General features: G+C 37.5%; 1 protein-coding gene across 10 annotated transcripts in view; it reads right to left on the bottom strand.

Annotated features, from left to right (window-relative positions):
- Positions 1–25,495, bottom strand: part of CDC42BPA (CDC42 binding protein kinase alpha) — a 182,946-nt gene that overhangs the window by 27,882 nt on the left and 129,569 nt on the right. For 6 of the 10 annotated variants that reach the window (XM_077176144.1, XM_077176143.1, XM_077176137.1 and 3 more), the window contains 13 exons: positions 20,548–20,653; positions 19,802–19,950; positions 18,605–18,696; positions 15,970–16,046; positions 14,782–14,829; positions 10,909–10,947; positions 7,699–7,818; positions 6,889–6,969; positions 4,700–4,805; positions 3,829–3,965; positions 3,008–3,147; positions 2,044–2,125; positions 714–930 (listed from right to left, as the gene is read on the bottom strand). In XM_077176144.1, coding sequence (XP_077032259.1) covers positions 714–930; positions 2,044–2,125; positions 3,008–3,147; positions 3,829–3,965; positions 4,700–4,805; positions 6,889–6,969; positions 7,699–7,818; positions 10,909–10,947; positions 14,782–14,829; positions 15,970–16,046; positions 18,605–18,696; positions 19,802–19,950; positions 20,548–20,653 — 1,394 coding nt within the window. The remainder of the gene's footprint in view (positions 1–713; positions 931–2,043; positions 2,126–3,007; positions 3,148–3,828; positions 3,966–4,699; positions 4,806–6,888; positions 6,970–7,698; positions 7,819–10,908; positions 10,948–14,781; positions 14,830–15,969; positions 16,047–18,604; positions 18,697–19,801; positions 19,951–20,547; positions 20,654–25,495) is intronic. The other 4 variants (XM_077176140.1, XM_077176139.1, XM_077176142.1 and 1 more) reach the window with 4 other exon arrangements.

Here is a 25,495-nt window from a genome sequence, read left to right on the forward strand (position 1 = left end):
TTTATGAATCACATAAACAATAGTTATAATTCTCATTAACAGAGACAGTTTTTAGAATATATTGAAATAATTGTATATAAATCCAAACCTAATATATTAATGTATTTTAAAGAACTGGCAAACTCCCACTCTCAAATTTCTCAAAAAGAAGTATTTTCCCATTTCTCCTGTTAAAGTAACAGCTAGAAACATAATTTTTAATAAACTCTTCAGAGAACTTAAGTCTAGCACCAGCTTTGAAGTAACTATATTATTATATTGAAATAATTTACATAATCAGAGTTTAACATATTTTATGCAGTACTATTTGAAATTACTAAATTCAACCTCTGATCTTACATCTTCTCTCTGGTCCCACCAGCAGATTTTGAAGTGAGTGATTTATACCTACTCTATAGTGCTAATTTTGCCCAGTTAGGGAATTATGTTTACAGAGTAACAAAAGAGGGATGTCCGATTCTCAGTCAAAATTATGCATAATTATGAATATTGGTGAATAATTATGAATATGGGTGAATAGAGGGAGTACTCTTAAAAGATCTGACAAAAGTACTGGGTACTAACTTGCACTATTCTCTTAGGCCCACATGGGATAAAACCACTACCTATTACTCTCTATTCAGTAGATAACCATCTAACACATTTTTTTCCTAAAAAATCATGCTTTTAGCATACCCATTTTTCTTAGAGCTTTCTTCTTAATAACTTCATACCTATGATTGCTGCTGACTGTGTTGTTTTGATGAGGGGCAAGGTGCTGTCATAAGCTTCTTTGGGGACATAGACTGAGCGGTCTTTGAGTTTGTTCTTCTTCAAGATCCTATGCAACTCGTTCAGCACGCCCACCCACTTGCTTTTTTCATTCTCACCATCTGCTAGAATCAGGATTGAACACTTGTTACTGGATGCAGAGAGCTGGGAGGCTGTAACCTGCAAAAAAAAAAATCAAAACATAGTTTTAAGTCATAAGTGATAAATAACTTCTTGATGATTGTTTTTACAAGGGAATTAGATGCCTGTAAATGCCCTTTTAATTGGTTGTCTGAATTAGGGAAATAAAAATTTCTCTTCAGTTAATAGAAAACACTCTAATCTTAATCAAGACCCCACGGAAGTGAATATTTTAAAGAACAGAGAAAATGTTGGCTTTATTTTAAATGCATTTGTATTTATTTTATAATTCATGAATGTCTGCTCTAAATAAGGTAGTCAATTGTTTCTCACAGCAATTTTATTAAAAAAAGCAGTTTTATAAAGTTTTCTGTATTTTTAAGAGTACTAATTTAATGCAATAGGAATGGCTTTCATTGAAAAAATGCTCTGTGATCCTTTTCATGCATTTGATACAGCTATTAATGATAAAATGGAAAGCCCCTTTTGTAGGCTTTATCTCCTCTCAGCACACTGAGTGATGAACAGCCTAAAAACTGGAAAAACAATGACTGAAATACAAAGGCACAGTAAAGAAATGATAGTGGAACTTATAAGACATCAAGGAAATTTCACTGAGGTCAAAGCTTTAACAGAATATCTAACAAAAATAAGAATATTAGAATAAGCCAGTGATGGCAAAATCCTGATACCAGGTACTAGACATAAATTTTGATGAGCATTTTGCACTAAATTTCTATACTGACTATCAGATGAATGGGAGTTTTCAGATATCCAATGCATATGTAAAAAAAAAGTATAAAAAATAAAGACTTCAGCAATAACCCAGTCAGTTAAATTGAGAAGCAGAGGGCAACTTGAGGAAATGAAAATGTACAAGGTCATGATGAACAGAAGAATTTCAAATGACTAAGAAGAAATGGAGGAAAATACGTCTTATTGTGAAGATGAAAAAATACAACCCACACGGAGATGAATGCTTGTCTAGATGTACCAGTGCTATTTTTACCACAGAAATTACATACGTACAGATCCCTGTGCATTGCTACTGCTGCCATGGATTCCACAGGGGCAGAACTTGCCAGGGAGATAAAGTACTGGCAAGCTGTCACAGCACACATCACCCTGTGAAACCCAGGATGTCATACTCACCCTAAAGATACAGGGGATATCTTTCCGATTTGCATGGATGACATCTGAGGCCAAGACAGAGCTCACTGAGAATTCTTCATCCCTTATGGAGACCATAAACATAATTGGAAAAGAGTTAATGAGCAAAATCTGTATGTTTGGATTTTACTTTTTCAATAGCCTTGTTTAGTGAAGGAAACAAGTCAGCACTGAAATCTGATTTTTTAAATTATCCTTTCATCTGTATCTGAAGATAAAACTCACGAATGCAATGTTGCATAATTAATTCCTGGTAAATGCTGACGGAAATAAATCTATTCAGATATTCTGTAACTGTTTTTAATCTGTATAAATTAAAACCTTTAAAGAAAAAGTCCAATTTAAAAAATAAGTGGAATAAAGAACAACCTCTCCAACTCTCATAAAAATCCAAACTCACCTAGAAGCTATAACCATCAGCAGTTTGGGGCTTCCTGGATGAACTAACTTAGATCAGAGATGAGCTTTACTTAGCTGCTATGTTAGATATCCTCAGCCTTTAGTGAGGCTGGTAGTATTTCAGTAGTACTGAAGATAGTGGGAACAAACTACTCAGCCCTTTTCAAGCAAAAATTGTAATACATTTTCCCTATAACAAAGTTTTATGTCTTTGAAAACTCTATTCAACTCCAAAATGGTGTTATTTTTAATTCTTTATTCATTCCAGATCTTCTGGCAGCTGAACAGATGCTCTTTGCACATGATGTAGTAATGGAAGTTTTAACATCCATAGAGGAACAAATCGGTGTCGTTCAGGCTAACTCCAAGTAACTGCTAAGTGCTCTTTTATTTTTTTTTTATCCCAGAAAATTAGTGCCTTTCAACATGGATTAAAGGGTTTCATAAAAGCTCTGGAGCCTGCTTACTGATTTGACAAAAAGGAAAAGCAGAACAAAACCTCCCAGTGCCTCTGCCAAGCTCCCACCACCAGCAGCAAACAGCTTACCTCATGTCTATGACCTGACTCACTACCACACTGGGCTGAGATGCTTTTCCTTCTGCTACATCATACAGGAAGAGTTTAAAATCACAGATCACTGCCAGTGCTCTCTGCCAACCTTTCTTTACTCCAGCTGGCTTTGGGACCTTTAGAAAGATAAATTCGGATCAACTCTCTGTAAGTTCAGATGCTATCAAAAAATCAAACAGCACAAAAATCAGTTTGCTCATCTGGGCTGGAAAGTTTTAATTCAGTGATGATGTTAAGCAACATATGTGAGAGCCCAGCAGCAGTAAGACCAACAAACACAGACAGTGAGTAAGACCAACAAACAGCACAATTATTACTTATTACTTAAATATTACTTAATAAATTAATAGCATCACAGATTCTTTCTTCTCATTTCACAAATTCATTCAGAGCTGTATTAACAAACATGAAGACAAAAACTCATCTTCAGCTGGCCACAGAATTATGGCCAAAACAATGCTGAGTAAATCTTTTAATATTTATGTGCAAATATCCACACCAGTAACCACAGACAGTTCTAGCAGAAAGACTCAAAAAACTCACAAAGCCTGGAAGATGATCTGATCTGCAGAGATGGAACTGCTCAAGACCAACCCACAGCACATTGACCAACAGAGATGGAGAGAGGATCACTGCTGACAATGCTAAGAGTTGCTTTGTGAAAATTTAAATCTTAATTTCCAAACTGTGACCCTAACATGTAATTGAATCTATCCTCCCAATAATAAAAGTAATGCCAGCTCTGGAAAACAATGAATTTAATGTTAGTGTCCCAAATGCAGCTGCCTCCTACTTACTCTGACATGTCCTTCATAAGCTGTTCCTATGCCTTTCTGTGGATCTATTCCCAAAGGTCCCTTAGTCTGCTCAGGAGGGATTGGACATACTGCAGGAGCCTTGTCTGCACAGGTCACGTGGCAAGAGAATCCACACACTTGTGAGGAGGAGAAGAAACAAAAAGATTTGGGGGTTATTTCTTGTGCAATGCAAAAGTTGGGTTAATGATGATGAGATTTATGAAGAAATCCCCTTTTCTTTTTTGACCAGCATCTGATTATCTCACTGAACTTTGCTACAGACAGGAATATAAGTCTGCACACAGCAAAGTTCATGCTTTTATCTGCTCTAATCCCAAATTTCTCTTTTTCAGATACTTTATGGATAAACCTGCTTTCATCCAAATAAGAAAGACCCTAATCTAATCTCTGTTATGTCCTCTAGGCCCAACTCTACTAGTAAACAAAACACTGGAACATCCTTTAAATAATAAGCATAATTCTGTGTGCATACAAACAAGAATAAGTGCCACTCAGTACCAATTCTGCTTCTGCCTGGAATAAGTCAGAATGGATGTCTACTAAATTTTGCCCTGCAACATAAAGCTGGTGTGACCACTCAGGAGGCCACCTGTGGCCCCTATTGCTATTCTGAGTACACTGAACTAAGCTCTCCTACCACCAATTGGAATAAGAGTGTCCCCAGATAACTGGGCAATCTCTTATGTATGTTCAAAGTGTTTGGCTTCTAGTCTTAAAGACTGAAGCATGAGAATATACTGCTATTCAAAATATAAGCAGAAGACTCCTGCATCACCACACTACATTTCCTGTGCCATTAGCATCTGTAAGAACTTCAGTTCACAATTGCTGTGCTCTCCCAAGGGCTTACCTTCACAAGTACAGCCCTGTCGGATCAGACCAACCATCAGGGATGTGCACTGATTGCATTTTGTTGGTGTGTTGAACGATTTCACTACAAACTGGTGAGCTTTAGGCTGTGAAATGAGCAGACAAGGATGTTAGCACCTGCAACACTTCTCAAGTACAGTTATTTCTTTCACAGACAAGAGTGCACAGGTGCATTTCGTCAGGCAGCTTGTTTGTGCTTGCTGAAATGAGATCTGAGCCAAAAAGAATTTCCTTATCACTGCGCCCACTGTTGATAATTTAAAACATCCTCTGTAAACAAAGCCTTGGAAACTGGACCCTGTCTCAGAACATGAGTTTGCTTCCATTGCAGATAGGAAAGCTGCCCAAGTGATTCTGTTACACTGCAGAAGTTGAAGGTGTATCATCATGTGCTTGGAGAGCACCTGACTGTCACCAGGTCAACCCATGACAGTATTTTCTAAGCTGCAAGTTCAGTGCTCCTCTGTCAGGAGCACTGCCTTAGTTAAAAGAAAAATAGCAGACTTCTTTCAAAATTTTATGCCAGAAAACCCTGACAGAGCCCCCTTTTGTGGTGTTTAGCAGGGGCAATTCAGAACACCCAACCTAAAGGCAAGAACTGAAGTTGATAGATGAAGTTGATTTTGAAAGGGTTTCTCTTTTTTTATTATTCCTTGGGAACACAGAGTACATGAGTAAGTGGTTTCATTCTCTCCCTCTCCTCAAGGATGGCCATGCTGATGCTGCTATATAAAGGCTAAGAGCCCACATAATGTGGCAGGATGACTCACAGATGGCCTTATATAAAATCCAGGAAGCTGCTTTGCTTTTCTATAAAAACTCCCAGCAAATAACTGGGAGTTAATAAAGAAAGGCCAGAGCATAGGGTCAATGCAAAGACTGTCCCAAAAAAACCCTGATCATGCATGTGATCTCAAGCAAGACAATTTTGCAGATTACTTTGGAGAGTAGGTATGTTAAAATTTACTCACTTTCCTGTTTTTCAGAGCATAAGATATCACAGCTAAGGGCTCAAACTTATCCATATTTAATGACAGCTTTACTGTTACAATGGCAGCATTCTGTCTACAGAATGTTCTGTTTTGACACTTGCAGGGAAACAACACCCAGCTTTAAACACTGATGCAATAATCAAAAAATAAGAAGGTTCTTTAGGGGACATAATAAATTATAAAGCAAGTCATTACTTACTGAGCAAAATGTTTGCAAAAATTAAATTATGTAGACAGTAAAGTCTGTTTCACATGATTCCAAGGGCACTTCAAGTATTTTTTAATTGATCTACTAAGATGCTGCCAACAGAGCACTGCTCAAAATTTCTAGCTTTCTTTTACACAAGTGAATCTTCTGTCACTTTGCAATTTATCAAAGCAGAGAAGCAGATCTACTAGAAAGGCTTCCTTACTTCATTATTAGTTGCACAAAAAACCCTGTTATTTTTAAATATACAGAAGATTACTAAACCATTGAGTCATTTTCAAAACTTTCACAAGAAATTTTTTCCTTTAAAGCCTGTATTTATTCTTCATTTGCTTGAATAGACATAATCTCCTGGGAATTAGCATATACTGGCATGTTCAGCAACAGCAAAATGATTTCAACAACTGATGGAAAATCAGTACTTATGCAGGTAAAAGCCAAAAGACAGGAAAATTGGAAATATCTTCCTGTAGTGCTCACTCTACACTGCTTTAAAACAGGCAAATCTGTGTTTTTATTTTTAGGGATACTCTTTGCCTTTTCTCAAGAATAATCATCTAATTAGCACACAGACATGCTAATCTGAGACTTTCTTGTATGCAAAGAGTAGAGAGGCATGTTGGTCAGACACATGGCAGAAAACACTCTCTTCCTAGGATGGCACTTTGCTTTCTTCACATTCTAGCTCATTTACCTCTTTCTGGTGTCCAAACTACCGTTTTTCCTACAATCCAATGCCTGTGGAATTCCCAACGCAGCTTGTCACACCCCATAATGTAAGAACCAAGGGTTTTAAATTTTAGAGGGCAACTGGCTTGCACATCAACACCCCACATATTCATCTCCTAAACGCCCTTCCAGGCAGCTCTGGTAAGATCAGTGTGATAAGCAGCTCTGCTGAAGCTGTAGCCCAGGAGTGCCACGCTACCCTTGCTACACAGAAAGTGGGAACACCTGACAAAAGGGTACCTTTGGTGCAGAGAGTCCCGAGCCAATGTACGCTGTCCTCATGGTGGGCGTGTGGATGGAACGGGGAGGATGATCTGTAACCTGCACAGAGCCCCCAAAGATCAATCAGACATCAAGAACACACTACCAAAGAAAGCCTGGATAAAGGAAGAGGGTTGTCCCACCCACCCCTGGATAAAGGAAGAAGGTTGTCCCACCCACCCCATTCCCCAGCATCCAAGCCATGAAACCAAACTGATTCATGCAGGACTCAGAAAAACAAATCATATTTCTCAGCAAGATTCATCTTCTAAATGTTAAAACCAACTTCACATTGTCTGAAACATCTGATTAGGTACTTTCTAATATAAAATATCAGAAAACACACCTTTTTTTTTATCAGGGAAAGGGGATAAATTATTACATCAATGTATTATTATAGTTGCAGAATCTGGCTAACATTTCATAATAACAAGACTTCCAGCAGGGCTTTAAAGTGCAATTTTACAAACTATATTATAACAATCTTTGTGCCAACATTTCTTAAATATTCATGACTGAGGATATGTTATGAAGAGAGACCATAACTAGTAATTGATTCATAGTTCTCATTCCTATTCAATTAACCATAGGTGAAAGGCAATAGAGCATTCCCCAAAACACAGTTCACCACTAGTGCAGAAGGCCATTACAAAGTCTTAAACAGTCTTGCTGCAGAAGAATGAGCTTCACCTTCAACAGAAGACTTGCAGTACTCATTTTTATACAAGTGACACTGTTACTCCTAAAAAGAGGGAAAAAAAGGACAAATATCTTTCAACACTGAAGTACCTCAATTGGTTCAATCTCACTGGCTGTGGAAGGAGACCTTGATCTTGAGTGGAGGTGAGACTTGCTATCTTCATCCCGTGATGGAGTATTAGACAATGTAAAATTCTCAACTGAATCAATCTAGGAGAACAATTCAAGAGAGGAAAAAAAAAAAAACAACAACCAAAGAAATAAATCAAAGACATCATTAAAAAAGAATTCTCAACTCTTACCAAAATAAGATATGGAAGCAGTAGAATTCCTAAGAGAGAACTGAGAGGATAAAAATTCAGTTTTAAGCAACTTCCTAATTAAAAGCAACAAAATGGAATGAAAATTGTTGCATGTAAACACGCCAAGGCTTCTGCTGAGAGGTGAGCACATGCATAAGAGCTGCTAGTTCAGGGCCCTGATAACCACTTGAAGACACTTGCAATTCAGCATTTTTCAAGGGTGAATGTTTTCTGAACACTACTGGATTTTGTCCACTGGTAGCAGGGATTTGTTAGAAGTGAATTTCCACATAGCCCATGTAAATTCCTGCAAACATATTCAGAAGAAAACAAGGAGAAAAGGCAGAGCAGTGTATATCCTGATAACTATATTCACAGAGAACTGAGGGGGATTTGCACCCCATTTGAACTACAGAAACATCCTTACCAGGAACACAGATTCTTCTGGGGAATGTTTTCCTAGTCCTTGATATACAGAATGAAACTAAGCCCAACACAGAGCTACACTGAACAAGGGACATAGGTACAAAGAGGCATCCTGGGTAACAAGTCATCTTTTGTTAGCAAAGCTGAAAAAATCAGAGAAGGCAGGATTCTTCCTTGAAAACAAGACATCTCTGTAAAGTTTCCTATGTAAAATTGTATCAGGGAAAAAAAAACCAAGGTGAAAATGCTTTTTTCCCACTAATAATAAAAGTAAAAGCTGCAGGCCTGCAGAAGGCTTCATGGCATGCCTTGATTTTCTGGAGCAATGCTATCATCAGTTCTGCATTGTCAAGGATTTGCCTAGCTTGCAGACAAACTAAAATATGCAGCCATGTTTACAGAAAGCATTTGAACATTCCAGTGTTTCTCATCTCATTTGCCACTGACAATACCAAGAATTCCACAAACTTTACTGCTTTTTGGGAATCAATTATATTGCCAAGCCAATTTTATACATGCACATACAGTCCTGTTCTTCAGGAGCTCAGTCATGGTAGCCAACAGGTGCAGTTGCTAGTTTTATTTTATTTTTTTTTTAATAGTGAGTTAAGTCTGATGGCTTCTAGTTTTACCATATCTTTCCAAAAAAATTATCTGGTGGAGAATGCTCATCAGTTTAATCAATGCTCATCAGTTTAATCAACTTAGGCATATTAATAAATGCCTGCAAGCATTTCTGAAATGAAAATGGGAAATTCTCACACTGGGATACACCTGTTTACTACACATAGATCATGTGTTTCAAGCATTCAGGCAAAAAGTAGCAGTAAAGTGAACATTTTGTACTCAGATTTATCAGAAGCAAATAATAACTGAAAGCTTTACCCAGTATTAGAAACACTGATGCCTTTAAGTAGTAAATCCTCAAATGCAACATGTTTCGATTATTTTAAACTTCTTTTTAATCCAGTCTAAACATGTGAAAACTTGGAGTCCACACAAAGACTGTTTAACCTTCAACAATTCTACCTCCTCCTTAAAAATGTTACTAAAAAATAAGCCCAGTGAGTAACTACAGGCAAATTTTTTCATAGCAAGAAACAGACACTCCTTTTTTCCTACAAGTTAAACCTGGAGATCTAATCTATCATTTCATAAATGTTTCCAGACACTCCAAGGGCTTTCCCTTTCAAAGCAGCATCTGCATACCAAAGAGTTTTCATGGTGTCTATGAAAAAACGTAGTACAAGCCTGATATCAGTGATGGAACCTTTCTGGAATGTGCTACAAAACCTTTGTGGTTGAAGACAACTGCTGAAACAGTAACAAATGCATTTTCACTTTACTTACAAACATAAAAAGCCCACAAAACACACAGAACCTGATCCACCATTGCAGAAGGGAATGTAATCACCACCTTCAGCGCAGAAACAAAGGCTTTAAGCTGTATTGCTGCAGTGATCTTGGGGTCCTGGCTTTAATGAGAAGAACCAAGCACAAAAGCAACCTGACTCAACTATGGTCAACAGTTTATGAAGACCATGCTAGCACCTTTCAAACTGGTTTTAAACTAATCCACTGGATTACCCAAAGCAGATTTCACTATTTCCTACCAAACTGCAAGAGCTTTGCTGTCTTCCACAGGACAGTGCAGGTCTGAGCCAAAGCTGGCCAGTGCATAAACACATCTGGAAGAGAGAGAACTTCTCAACTGGAGGCACCACCAACAAAAATAACCTTGCCTGAGAGAGTCAGCAGTGTGCTTTGAACTGCATGGCTAAGGACATCATTAGACTGATGGGCATTGCTGTTTGTTTATTGAACATTCGACAGAAATGCTGTGTATGCTTACTTATCCCTTCCATCATATCTGTATAAAAGAAACAAAAGTGGCAGTATGAGACTAAAATGGACATAGCATAACAGGCAGGAACTCATCCTCACTGAGTCTGCTTTGATAACATCTGTAAACCCTTAAAAACCCACCTTGATTTTTGAAACACCATAGACTTCTCCAGCTTAACCAGCTACAACACAACCATCTCTGTTTTCTTTGTATTAATTTTTCCTATCGTCCTTGATGCTCCATTTACTCAATTCCCCACTTCATGTTTATTTATCTTTATACTGTGATATTTTCTATCATTTGCTGTGATGTTCCCCCCAAATGCCAAACTTGGACCTTCTATGGACAATTCCCATGACTTAACATGTGCCTTCTGCTAAGGGCAAGGAAACAAACAAGCTCTCATTTGATGTTTGCTCATCTTTCCAACCTGCATCTGACTGATCAGCTTCTACACAGAACTTTCACATTAAAAATCAGAAAGTACCCAAAGCATCTTCTCCAGTCTCAGAGATATTCTGCTCATAGGATTGCCAAATGAAATAATCCAAAAGCTTTGAGGCCACGGCTGTAAAACAACAAAAAGCACAGCAGCAGCAGCAGCAAACAGCAGCAGCAGCAGCACAAGACATGCAGTGAGGTAAATACACAATCCATACATTAAACATAGGCATGGACAAAACAGGCAAAAAATAAAGGGCCACATAGAGTAAGACAGCCTCTTACACGTCTGCCTTTGTTAGCTGGAATACAGGAAGGAGAGCGCTTTAACAAAGAGAGGAGGAGAATATGTTACAAAACCAAACAGTGACACATACATCACCTCAGAATTCCTCACTCTATCTCCACAGGTAGTGTTTATACACACACAGGCGTGTTCACTGTTACAAGAATTTTAAAAACAAGCTATTCTGGGCTAACAAGAAGGAAGAAACATTAAAAAAAAAAAAAAAAAAGGAACAGCTATTCCAAGTCAACAGTCTTACACTGGACAACAGCAGCAGAGCTGCAGACTACACTGCACCATTAATTTGCAGTTGGCATCTCTGTGCTTTGAACAAGATGAATAAAGTCATCTATTGGAGGCACAATATGTCCAATTTAAAGTATCATTATGAACCAGATTTACTCAATTATGAACGTGCAGGTGAAGTCAAGGCTCTCACCACACACCACTATGACTTAATCTGTGCAACAATAAGAATTCAGAACACCATTTATTATTCTGTGGCTACTTGCAGAGCCCAGATTTGTTTAGTCTAGCAAAGCCCATGGGGACTGCATGCAAGGACAGATTGCAGGAGGATTTAAGAAATCTATTTCTAATTCCTAATGTGTTAGTAACAGGGCAAAAAATAGTATTTTTGAGCGTGAGGGAAAAATAATTTTGTCAAGGAAAAATGGGATTCCATTTTATTGCTATGAAATAACCACAAATTCATCCTTAAACAAAACAAGTTTGGTTGCTTCTCACAGCTAGTGGGATTCACAAAGATCCACCTGGCAAAGAAACAAACCCCAACACTTCCACTGTCAGACACTTCTGGTGAACACAGGAGACTTAACACCCAGACAGTGTCACTGAGACAGCCTGCAACACACAGGAGGGACAGCAGCAGGGTTTAGTCTCCTACAGTCACTGGGGGTGACTTCCCTCCCCACCCAGACTGGAATTCAGGCACTGCAAACACACTCCTAACTCCCCTGTGTGCAGAGGACAGACCAGGATGGTTTCTGAACCTGTGGGCTGTCACAGCCAGGAGGATTTAGGCACCAGTTCTGCCAGCCTGACCCAGCATCTTTTCCAGGCAGGAACCAACAGTGAGTGCTGCTCATCTGAGTAGTGAGCTACCACTTTCTCCTCAGCATCTGCAGGCTACAGAGGGAGCAGGACATCTATTTTTATTTCTCTCCAGCAGAAATTGCAAAACTACTGTTTTCCTCATTGGAAAAATTAGAATTAACTCCAGTCATTCAGAGAGTGCTATAAATAGTTATGTTATTTGGATGGCAGACACACAAGACATACTCACCCTGGGAAACCCAGCGTAATGTGCACATCTGTGTGCTGAACAGACTTCAGAGATCCTGCAAGGAATGCCTTGCAACTGCACCTGCACCTTATTTTACACACACTCTGTCCTTCCTTAATGAGGCACAGAGTCTGAAGAAACAATCCAGGCCAACAGAGATACTTACTTGGGGTTCTTGATTACAAGAGAGGCTTTCCTGAACCCCATGCAATATTGCAGCACTGACCTAAGGACTTCTAATCCTTCCTTGGTCTTACAAAGACCCCAAGGAACACTCAGACTTCTCAGGTTTGACTGAGAAGTTAATTCTTCTGGAGATGCTGCAAGAAATGCTGTCCTTCAAGGTAACCACTGCCAATAAGAGTCATTGGGAAGGGAATGGAGGTCACATCCAGTGGGGAGGGAGTTTTAATAGCCTTATTTTAATTTAAGTCCATCTAATATATTGATACTAAACCAACTCAGTGAGCTAAATCATAAATAACCATGCATTTAGATAATTCAGCCTATAAATTATGCTATGAATGAATCAAGTGATTGTCCAATAAATCAAAGATGCAGAACTGACTTTCACAGCACAACTGGATGACATTACTTTTCATCTACTAATACAGATAACAGCTTTATCTCTCTTTCTAACAAAGACAGAATGTCTTGTATTTCTCTGCAAGGTGCTCTTCCCACCTTTGAACAGCCAACTCTACTTTTTCTGCAGTTTGGTCAGATGAGAGAGAATTCTGCCTTGGTGTTAGAGACATGAGCCCCTGGCCAGTCCAGCCCAGAGATTTCTTTTGCCCAGTGCAACTGAGAAAAAAAAACCCCACATCTGTTGGACTCAAATTGAAGATGGAACAGGAGAAGTTTGACTCTACAGGCAAACAATATTAATATCTGAACCTTTACCCAAGACTAAAAGGTCTGCAAAGATCTGATCTAGGTGGACCAATCAAGAAGAATTGCTACGAAAGGATGTATGCCAGCAGTTGAAAATTACTTCCATAAATAAAAAAAACAAAATTGTCAAAATGCTTGTGGAAAAAAATGCTGCCTTCTCAAAACAAACAAACAAACAAACCAAACCCCACACCCATAAAACTCCAAAAAACAAGCAACAATAAATAAGAAATAAAGTACTGAAGTCCTTCAGAATTAACTAGAGAGCAACCAGGAAAATATCCATGTCCTAAGCGTCTCCTTGCAAAATAGAACATTATCAGTAACTGCCACATATGTCCTTTATTTCTCCTTTAATAAGGTTTAGGGGACTGTTTTAGATATTTTTAAAGATAAATTTCTGTTCAAGAACCTGCTGATACAAACAAAGTGCTCCTAATATTCAGGTAACACAGAACATGTTTTCTTTAATCCAGGTAAAGAATATAAATAGTATTTGTTTTTTGTGGATATACACAACAGGAAACTGTACCTCTTTTTTTTTCTTTTTTTTGTGTGTGTGTAAGAAAATTCCAACACTATCAGCAAGCCAGAAGCTTTCTGTATGCTATACAAAAAAGCAGGGAAGTGCCTTCCACTATGACACCAAAAAAGAACCTTGACATTTTGTCTGAGGTATAAACCTGATTTACAGAGAAAAAGCACACAGGAGAAAAGCATTTTTTCAGAGTATGTAAAAGGAAATGAAAACAGCAGAAAAGGCCCATTTACCTCATCCTCTTTGCTACACCCTTCACAGCAGAGACTTCTCAAACAATATTAACTTTATCTAATTTCAATGCCAATGGGATTACACTGTGCTAAACACATATGTATAAATATGTGTGAAAGTATGTATGTATAATATGCAGAAACACATCTACGAGCACAGACAGACACACACACACAATTATTCCTACAGAGCTGTAATGGATGGGGCTCTGTACACCTGGCTTTCAAAGATTTTATTAAAAATTACTTTTATGGGCCTACTACTTCAGTTTGGAAGAAATATAATGCAGTCAATTCTTAGCTTTTAACTCAATTCCCTTAGTATGCAATTAACTAGTGGGAATATTTAAACAGTTTAAATATTTAAAAGTCCTGACAGAAAACCTGCATATCAAATGGCAATAAAAAGTAGTAAGTTCACTTCAGTCATAATGAAAATGACTTCTCACAATGCAGGCTAAAAACCAGAAAATATTTTATTTGAGCACACAGAAATTAACTGTATGGAAGGGAAACTTTTTAAGAGAAATTATTAGAAAACTTATGGAAACAACTTATGATAAAGGAATAATATGAAGCAAAAGAATTAAATACACAAATGTGCTGATGATTTTGGAACTGTTTTTTACAGGCCATATCAATAGAGAAGGCCTAAAAGCAGCTTTTCCCCATCAGAAAAACTGTTTGCAATTAAGAATTCTTCACCTGCACCTTAAGAAAAGCATTTATTTCAAAACAAAACACCTATCCATATAAATAGGTGTAAGAGTGCTATTACAGAAATACTTTGTTCTCCACTGCATGTGCAGATTTTTTAAGTTGACTGCATTAGTGTTTGAATATTCCAAATCAATCAAGTGATCTGTTATTGAGGGATTTACTGGGTTAAAGTCAGACTTACGTCATCCATAAAATCAATCAATGAGGATGAAGAGGAGGAAAAGGAATCCTATTTTAATGAACACAGCAGTAAAAAAAAGAGAGAGAGAGAAAGAAAAGGATGAAGAAAACTGTTCAGTATAAATAAAAGTGCAAAAATAAAGAACTGTAAATAACCAGTGGCAGTAATAATTACCTCAGTACGTTTTCATTAATTGCCTTTCATAGACAATTAATTAATGTACTATCTGTAAAGAAACCAGTGTTTTTTACAGCATTTACTCAATAAAGTATTATTGTTATACTCTCAACAGGATTCTTATACTGAAAGTAATTTATAAGATAAATTTTTACACAGGAAAACTTAAAAGCTATGTTAATTGTGAGGACTTCAAGAGAGAACAATGAATTAGTGAATACATAATGAAAAGAGAGAATTTTGGGTCAGCAGTAACAGCAAGGATTATGCTCTTTCATAGCTAAATGTGATGATGCTGTATTTGCAATAGGAAAAACTGGGCAAATTGTAGATTAATGTCTAACTGTAAAGGTGGTGCATTGTATCCTCTGAATTCAGTTTGACCAATATTTCCCCTCAACTGTTCTTTTAAAAGAAAGATGATGCTTTGCCTACTGTTGATTAGAAAAGAAGATAATAAATGTATCATACTGTTCAATTTTTTTCCTGCCAGGCTTTCTACCTAGTCTGGTCTTTTGTCTAGAAGTGACAAAGGTATGAAACAGATTCATGTTTTAAATAAAAGGATCTGTGGAGAGGAAATGAGTAGCAATTATCTGGATTTTACAGATCTGTGTAAATGAACAGATGATGAAAACAACCTAATAAACAGTACTAATGACTTCATGGGATACAATCAAGGGTGATTTGGTATTTTCTTGTTTTTACCAAACCACCGCCTGCATTACTTAGCATTTTCTGAATACAAAGGAAAGCCATTTGAACAACTATGCTTTTCATGTTCACTGCAAAATCAGGCAAATTTCTGCATTCAAGGTTTGAGACAGAATTCACTGTGATTACAAGCATTCAAGAGAAGACAGCCAGCACTGTAAATGATAAATAATTATTATACACAAATATTATTGGTGCAATACAATTAAAATACAGGAGCAAACCCTCAGCAAATATGCACAGGACCTGCACACAACAGCAGTTCCACTGAGTGAGTTAGAATAGCTGTGCACTTACTTCAAATTGATCCAGAGCAGAGGTAGGCGCATTCAAAAATGCCAAGAAAGAATTCTGTGAGTCTTGGTGCTTTACACCTAGAAAACAGCAGCAGGTTTATAAGCTACAGAAAATATGACCTTCTCATGGAGGACCTTTGCCTTGCTGAATTGGAATTTTGAGTGTCCACCTGAAGCACCTATGTGTTTTGAAATAAGCCGTGCATTTGGTTTATTTTCCAGAGTAAATGATTTTTTTAATGAACAAGCATGTGTTTAATCAACCTTTCCCAAGCTAGGATGTGTGTGGTGAGAGCTCCACGTGGAAACACACTGTGTGTCCATGTCTGCCATACAGAGAGCACTGGTTTCTAATGTGCCCATACCCATTTGCACCATACACTAACCCAGCAAGTGCCACCCCTGCCCTGGTGACACGTGGGATGTCCCACCGTGGCAGGACAGCTGGAGCCAAAAAAAGCATGGCATTTCCAAACCAGATGGGTTCCTTGAGCCATGCTCTGTGCCTGCCACCTCTCCCTGCTGAGTGCCCAGCAGCTGCACAATCCTGGGGGAAGTTTCAGAGGTTTCTGTCACACACTGAAGCAATGCTCGGCCAGGGAGCGGAGCAGGAACGCTGCATCCCCTGGAGCTGCAGGGGCTGCCACACCTCAGCTCTTACTTTAACCTGCTCCAACTGGTATTTTTTATTTCTTCTTCTTTTCAAATTCAAGGTGTTGTGTGTGTGTTTATACTTCACAGATGTGTATGAACTCTATTCTTCTCAATCCTATAAACATGCTATATATGCACATACATATATGTATTTATTATGACCAGAGCCTGCAGACCCTGTGCATCTCAAAACAATGACGCTATCAGAAGTTACCTATTTATTTTTAAAAATGTCAGTATCTTGCTCTGATTAGCCATATCTGTATGTTCTAAATATAACCCACAGCGAATAAAGTTGCAAAGGACACTTTCCTCTTTAAAATATAAATACACTGAAATCACAGTAAAATACTAAAACAAATTTTCAAACCACCACCAACTTTATGGAATACTCTCAGCAATCTTTTCCCCACCGATTTGAATTTCTGAAATATATTTATAAACAGAAAAGGATTAGGTGCTAATGCAAATAATCCCTTCCTAGAAATCAATTTCCACACACTGCAAGTTACTCTACCACTGTACCCTGACTACATTTGAATCTTCTATACAGTTCATAATTCAAACAGCAATATATTTCTTCTTTTAGGAGAAAACCAAATCAAAGGTAGTAATGATTTAGATTAAGGTGTATTTCTATCAGACTATTTGAATAATTGCAGCAGAATATTACTAATATAATTCTGTTAAGAAACATGACTAATGTTTCCTTCAACAGTACTTTTTTGCTTGCTTCTTTTCAGCAAAGAGTAAATGTTTATTTCACCAGAACAATAAGGTTTTAAACACTGGAAAAAATATAGGGTAAAATATGAATTATAAATTCACAACATTATTTAGCACAAGGAAAGATTTCAGAAGTCAAGTAACCATGCACAATATTTAAGGAAGTTCAAGAACATATAAATGAAACCTAAACATGACAAAGTATTTTTGTCTCCAGAGAGATGCTATCAAGAGCTTCTCTCCAAGCATTTGGAAGAAGAATAATCCTGGTATCAGTGCTAAGCATTAAGATGAGGGAGTATCAATTCCCTAAGTCTTATTTGCTAACTGGAACCATAATGCTCTGTATAGGTTTGAATTATTTTTACCAATCAAGCAGCACTGGAAGGCCTATATATAGGAGATGAATGTAAACTCTAATACTTTATTGACCAACCAGCCATTAAGTTGGAAAAGCTGAGCAATATTTGACATCCCAATGCAGCAATTGTTGCCAGGGTATTTAAATTCTGGAGTTCAGAGAACTGCAGAAAATTAGGTAATTCAATTTGGCCTGAAAAATACTTCTTCCCATGTGCCTCATAAGACACAAATATTAGAGCTACTACAGAAACTGCAAAGAATCAGCCAAATCATTATTCAACTCTTAATGATTTTTTTTTTCAATGCAGAATTACCAAAACCAGTCTCTTCTCCCAGCAACAATGCAAAATAGTATTGGACAGATGCAACAGTAATCCCAGAACATGCTCTTAATACCACAGCAAAGCACTCATGACCACACTGCTCACTATGTGGCTGCAAAGCCTATCAATGGAGTTATCCCAGAAACAAACAAATGCTATGAATTCCTCTGCACTTGTTTACTCTCTCTGGAGACAGGCCCAGAACACTCAGAGATGAACAACACTATGATCAGTATTGATGTCTAAATACCTTCACCCATCATAAAGGAGAAAAGGTTAGAAATATATCTATATTCTGACAGTTTCCTGGCAGTAAATCACTATACACAGGCCAAATAAAAACAATGCAGCTTCAACTCAGATTGTACCTTACTGGTTTCAAAAGATACCAACAAAACTGAGGCCTATTACAAGTGTTAGAAGTGCAAATGCAACTACGGTGGGTACATCTTGACACACAAGTGTTGTGCCCACATGTTGATGTCATATTTTAGTTTCAAGGTGACACTTGATTGATAAGATGCACCCACCAATGTGACACACTATTTACTTGGATATCAGTTGCCATACCCTTTTCTGATCTAAGCTCTTCTGTCTCCTTTTTCAGCCTTTCGATGTCTGCCAAAAGCTCCATGTTCTTCTTCTCAGATTCTTGCAATTTACTTTAAAAGAACACAAAAAACGTATGTAAGTATTGAGAACCCAAGATACAAGTCACTCTTGTTCCTGATGTCTTCAAATACCTGAATAAATCTACTGGGACCTGTTCAGTTTACAGAAAAAAGCCATTTATCTATTCAATAGGTTCATGTTTTTCATGTTTCTAATTTCTAAGTAATTGAATGAGCTTGTATCCATATGAATGAGAAAAAAAGACTGTATGTATTTTTATGTTTTAGAAAGTCTTGTTTTCCATTAAAATTTATTTGATAATTCAGTACCTGTAATAGCATAGATTCAGCTGAACTATTTTTTTTCTCAGTTCCTTTACAGTTAGTTGTTTCAGTGCTTTCTGACTCACAGCTGAGAGGTAATTCTACTCTGCAATTTCAGCACATTTCTCATTCTTGCCTGTCAAAGCAAACACTGGTTCTCCTTATAGTCCTTATAGGATTTCCAATTCTGCCTGTCATCACATTACCTGGCCTGGAAAACATTCAAGGCAGGTGAACCAGATGTTCCCATTTTACAGGTAACACACCTGAATCTCAGCTCTGTCCTACTGCTTTCCTAAAGCTGAAAAACCCAGCAGTGCTGAAGCTGGACACCTAAAAATAGAATTACTTCCTACCAACCCGTTTCAGGCATTACACAACTCAGAATAAATTCTGTTGTGGGGGTGGTGAGTGAGAAGTGAGAAAGTGAGAGGTCTGAGGAAGGAATAAAAGAATTTACAATAGTCCATTAACCATTATTACTTCTTCCTGTGCAAATCAGTATGCAATATTTAATTTTAGTCAGCTAACCCAGTGCAGCTATCAGCAGAATGAAAAAGAATATATTCTAAGATACAAACCCAAACTATGGATTTGTTATCACAACTAGGAGAGATCATATTATTAAAACAGAATGTGTTCCCTCTGAAAGTCTCCAAGATCTCAACTTTCCCCAAGAAGTGCTCAGCTGTTCAAACAATAAAGAGAGATGCTGGGTTTTTTTCTCATCTGGGTGATCAAATTTCCACAGCCAAGGCAGATAAAACAATGATTTGATGACATTTCCTGGGAGGTATTGAAGTAAATTTGCATGAGAACAATTCAGTCTTACCACTCTGTAGAGATGCAAGAAGCTTTGACTTTGTTCAGCTCATCCTGAATAGCCTGTTTGGCTCGGATTTCAGCATCCAGAGCAGACTGGAGCTCCAGCCTTGCAGACATGTCCAGCTTTGCAAAGCGCCTCATCTTCCAGGGCATGTCCTAGGAAAGAAGCAACAAATTAGATCAGAAAGAGTAAGAGGAAAGGAAAATTGAACATGAGGAATGTAACTACCTTCAACAACTACATTTCCCAGTCTATTATGTCCTTGATGTAAGAGTTCATTAGTTCCAAAATAATCTAAAATTAAGAGTAGTGTTAGCAGTAGTATTTCTGAACTCAAGTAACAAATTTTATGTTTTATGCTGTTCTCAAAAGCAAAGAGATTTTTTGAAATCTGGTTTTGATGTCCCTCAATTCAGATGACAGCTACAAAGGACATCCAAGTGTTCACTTGTTTCACAAGTGAAAGACTTGAAGGTTTTCATGAACAAAAGCATGATTTCCTTCAATAAATTCATATCTGATTATAAAGTAGCTACTTCAACTGTAACATAGATAAAATCACATCATAAAGATCTTGGTGTTTAATTAATTGATAAACAATAAATTTGGTATTCAGTAATTCAGAAGCTCTAGGAAAGTTTAACTTTCAATTAACATAGACTCTATAGACAGATTATTGCTGCAGCTGAAACTGTCAAATCAGTGTTTTTTTCAAACAAAAAACCTTCTGACATATAGAAGTAAAGTCTTACTGTAGCTCTGGCTCCCAAACTGGAGTTCCTCAGGGCTTCCAGCTCTTCTGTCATTTTAGAGGCCAAGGCTTGAAGGTAACCTCGAGCATCTTTTTCATCACTTACCCTAAATGATTACATAAGAAAAAATAAGGTGTTTTAACCAAAGAATCTAAAGAAAAAACAGAAGACTCTTCAACAAACCAACAACCAGAAACAGAATACAATACAGAATACAAAAAGAATCATAAAACATAAGGATAAAAACAACAACAACAACAAAAGCCCAAACAGAAAACCACACAGAACCAATTCTTTGCTGCTTTGTGGAGTTCCATTAAACAATATGCATCACTAAGAAAAAGACTGAAAATTGAAGTACTACCTATCATCTACCTGAAATTGAGACTCTGAGAAAGAAATCTTTCAACCTATTTTTAGGGAGTAAATTAAGACAAAATTCACAACCAATAATTAACAAGTATTGTCCAGAAAATATTGGAATTCCTGGTTAACTTTACTGAATCAATTGACTCTGAGAACTAGTAGTGGAACAGTGATGTTACTTCAACAAGTGCTAATTAAACAGGGAGAGTCTACTTTTAATATTATTAAACAGCATAAGCCAGAGGAGGCTCTCTCATCCACCGAGCTTGTTTTCAATCCAGACATGTTTTCTGAGTGTAAAGACAACAAGGAGGAGACATGCCTGTTTTTCAGATTCTTTGATCATCAGTTACAAAGAAAGAACAACAACTTTCTGTGATTAATCACAACAGAAGGTTCTTTCTTCACATTGCCTCAGGTGTTAACATAGAAAAGAAAGTTGCTAAAAAAATTAACTCACTGAAACTAAGTAACTTATGAAAAACCTGAAACAAACAAACAGAAAAAAAACCAACACCATCCCTCTCACCTCATTTTCTTATATGCCTGGCTCTAAACATGTTCATTTTGCCCACAGAAGAGCAATCCCAGTTCTGCAACACCAGGCCTTATGCAAGTACCTGAGCTGCCTCAGAGACCAGCAGGGCAATACCACAGCTTGATCACAGTTCAGTTTTATCAACACCAAACACTGAAATGTTTAGGATCTGCTGAAAGTACTGAACCTCAAATAGCATTAAGTAAAATATAGGGAAGTAGGATTATATTTTTTCTATTTCATGAGAATTAACTTGTCCTTGCTTCCTGATATTTAAAAGTAACTCTAACCCTAAGTCTGTTGGACTGGAGATGAGAATTCTCCAGATGCTTGATTTTATCTTGCAGTGAAGTGATTCCCCCTTTGTGCCTATAAGGCAATGTAAATCTTTTTGGCTGATACTACAGGGTTCACAAACACACAGAACATGGAAATGGTGCTGCTTGCAAATTTACCATTAATTATAAAAGTTTCAACACAGATTTACAGATAGTTGCCAGGAGGCAAGGAAGACAGGGAGCACATAGAACTGTCATGGGCAAGGGAGGAACTGAAGAGCTTTCCCACATGGCCTTAGGACAAGATCACACTGTGAAAGCCACAGGCTAAATATCTGCAGGTTGTGGTGACTTTTGGGTGTGCAGTTGAAGGTTTATTTAAGGAAGACAGACTACTGTAATACAGAGGAGCCAAAAGCAAAATTAGCAACCATTTTCCACAAATCTCACACCCGACATGAAAACACAGGCATTTATTTGGCCTTCTTTTCTTTGTCTCCTGCTTATAATTTAGTTCAAGAGGTGGGGAGGAATCCAGGGAAGCCCTACATGTCCTGACTATTAAAAGCCAGTGAGAGTTTTTGTATTAATGAGCCACTGTTTTTCCCAAGGTACATCAGAACTCAATGGGAAGTCACATACCAACTTCTTTTCCCATAACATCTTGGAAAACACATTTTGACAATCTGATCAAGATAATCTGAGCCTACACAAACCACCCAGGCTGTAACAGTGGGCAAAAGATGTGAGAAGAAGCTAAAGATGCTTTTTGGAGGTAGTGGGTGCATAATTAAATACACTGTTAAAAAAAAAAGCTTAAGCAGAAATAAAAAGAATGTGAGGCTCTCATGGTAAGAGTAAGCTTTCCTGATGTATGAGGAGGGAAAGAGATTTAGGAATCAGCATCTAAGTTTCTCTATTTTTAATGACACATAAAATCTTTGCAGAAAAAAAGGGCCCAATTTCTATGTCCAATTTTATGATGTCACACAGATCCTTCCTGATGGAAGGTGAGGAAACACTTCAGTTGTTTGGTTTATGGTGCACATAGCCCTCAGGCTCCAAATGCTGAAAAGCTGCTCATGAAAAAAAACCTCAAAAGAGATGTTCCACAGACAAGCAGAAATCTAGAAATTGAAAATAGAAAGTAAATATTTACAAATATCTGTACTGAGTTCAAGGGAACTCCTCAAGCTCTGCAAGACAGCAAATTAAAGCAGTACCATTGGGAACTGAGGTGGTTTTGTTGTCCACTAGATGGCAAAATTCTCTCAATAATGGCATAGGTTATTAAACATCATGTGGACCCAAGAGCTCTTGGAGCTTTTTTATTTGTTACTGTTTTGCTGGGGTTGATCCATTTGGTAGGCTTTAAAAATTAAAATTAAAGTAAAAAAGCGCAAGAAAGGCAAATTAACTCTGACTAATGTTGTTCTCCTTGTGTTCATTTTGACAGAGAGCCCTGACAAGCACAGCAAGAGACCAAAGGAAGAAAAGGTCTTCAGGTTCCACCCAGTCACTTCTTTCTTTACTGAAAATTTGGATTAACGGTTCTGTTTTCAATATAATTGCCCTTGCAAATTTAGTTCCTCAATGCGAAGGACCCAGAAGAGCAATATGGTAGAAATTCCTGTAAAATTAAATTTAACTTTTTGGCTGGAGCCAACATCCTGACAACCTTCCCATAACCACTGGCTGCTACCTGTATGGTGTTTGTCAGGATGCTCAGGAAGTCAGACTGGGTCTCCAGCTGGGATACTTTACAACACAAAATGGACCCAGAGGACTAAAGAATTTTGCTCAACAGAAGTGGTCTTAAAGCCCTGGTGTTTTACACCAAGGTCTGTTTAACCTGATTTTAAAACCCCAAGGAAATCTGACAGTCATGACTCCTCTAGTCTCTCAATGCTTTTAAATTTCTGTTGTTGTACCAGTATGCTCAAGGTCTCCAACTTAATTTTTAATTTTTCCCCAGGTGTCTCCAATAAAATCTGTTTTTTAAAAATACCTCTCTAAAAATTTTTAACACTTCCCTCTGCTCCCAAGCCCTGAAATTTCACCCTGCCCTCCAGAATTTCTATTTTAGAGATAATTAACTTCTGACTATTTGTAACTCGGAATTTTACATGATTGAGTTTCTGAACAGTTGAAGATGCAGAGAATTTACACAGAATTTTTGCTATATTTTGTTCACAATTTGTGTGTGGGTTGTTTTGTTTTTTTTTTCTGACAGCAACAGATTTTAAAACAACCAAAAAGCCCCAACCCAAATCTTGGGGCTTTTTTAGGTTTGATTTAGCTTAGAAGTGTTGGGAGGGGGTAGTTGGTACTTTTTTCTTTCTCCTTTTGATAGTGGTTTTGTGTTGGGGTTTTTTTCAATGAGATCAATTAAGATAAAACCAACAATGGTACAAAAAATCTGGGTGATGAGGAAAATATTAACTAAATATTGTGGTAAACAACTGAGACAGCTGAATCTAAGCCTAACATCCAATCTACAGGTAAAACTGGTAGGATTTAGCTCATCCACTTAAACATACTCAAGGACACAGAATTATCCATCTGGTATGAGTTGTGTAGGTTTCCTTTTCAACCTGTGGTGAGAAAATCAGACTTCTGGAGTACTAGTCATGGGATTTATTGAGTTGTCTACCTTAGGACTTGTACAACTAGGTTAGATTAATCCCTCCCAAGTCAAGATTCTTGCCAAGTACACTGGGAATCACTACCAAGATTTCCAGTGACCTCCTTTCTGCACGGCACAGAAATACGGTACCACGGCTATTTAAAATATTCCTTTTTCAAGTGACTGCATTAAGCTCCAGTGCAATTAATCTCTTTCCTATCTCCCACAGGAAAATTTATAGCCCACTATAAAAGCCTCAATATTTCTTACTCTTGTCAAGGAATGATGAGTGATTTGGCTAATATAAACTCGTCAATATAATAGCTCCATTAAGGCTGAATGATCCGTGAGGGTCTGTTGAGTCCACAATAGAATTTACAGTGAAAGTCTGATTCAAGTGTTTATATTAAAATATTGCCTTGTTTATGGTATCTTGAGATAGCAACAGCAAGATTAAAAGGTTTTCATACATTATTCCTAAAGATGCAATATTGCTGAGTAAGAAAGCAAGGAAAAGCTAAAGGAAACGTGATAAGCTATTAAAATTACTCACAAGTTATAAAATCTGAGAGAAATCGCAATTTAGAAGGGCCCCAGGAATCATGAAGAAAGTGACAAATCTTAACTATCCAAAGTGTGAATTCAAAGGAATTTCTTGAGAGGTATCCTTTTGATGACAAAGCATTTAAAAGAATTTAGGGACTTCTCGGGCTTGTGTTACCCCAAACAGGGCTAAAAGAAGTCCCTTGAACTACCAGAGGCTGCTGAGCAAACTGTTTACAAACCCAGTAACTGATTCCTTCTACTGCCTGCTATCCTTTCTGGATATAATGCACCCAAAACACATATTTTAATGCAATATTGTGGGAGAAATCTGTTAAGTTTTGAAGAGGGAGCCCACAAATTCTCCCCAACTTTGCCAGCACCAAGGCATTCCATTGTCACACTGAAGATGTGGACAGGTACAGACTTGAATTGCATGCTCTTCTGAGGAAAACACAGGCTTGTGAGTGATTAAATAAAACTAGTTTTCTCCAAAATTAGGTGGAGGTTTTTTTCTTTTAAAGTAGTTATCATTATAATAGATGCTTAAATACTTCATATAGCAGCCATGGTCCCCAGAGAAGGGCCTAGTTTCAG

Source organism: Agelaius phoeniceus, chromosome 3 (assembly GCF_051311805.1).
Source record: "Agelaius phoeniceus isolate bAgePho1 chromosome 3, bAgePho1.hap1, whole genome shotgun sequence".
Lineage (NCBI taxonomy): Eukaryota > Metazoa > Chordata > Aves > Passeriformes > Icteridae > Agelaius > Agelaius phoeniceus.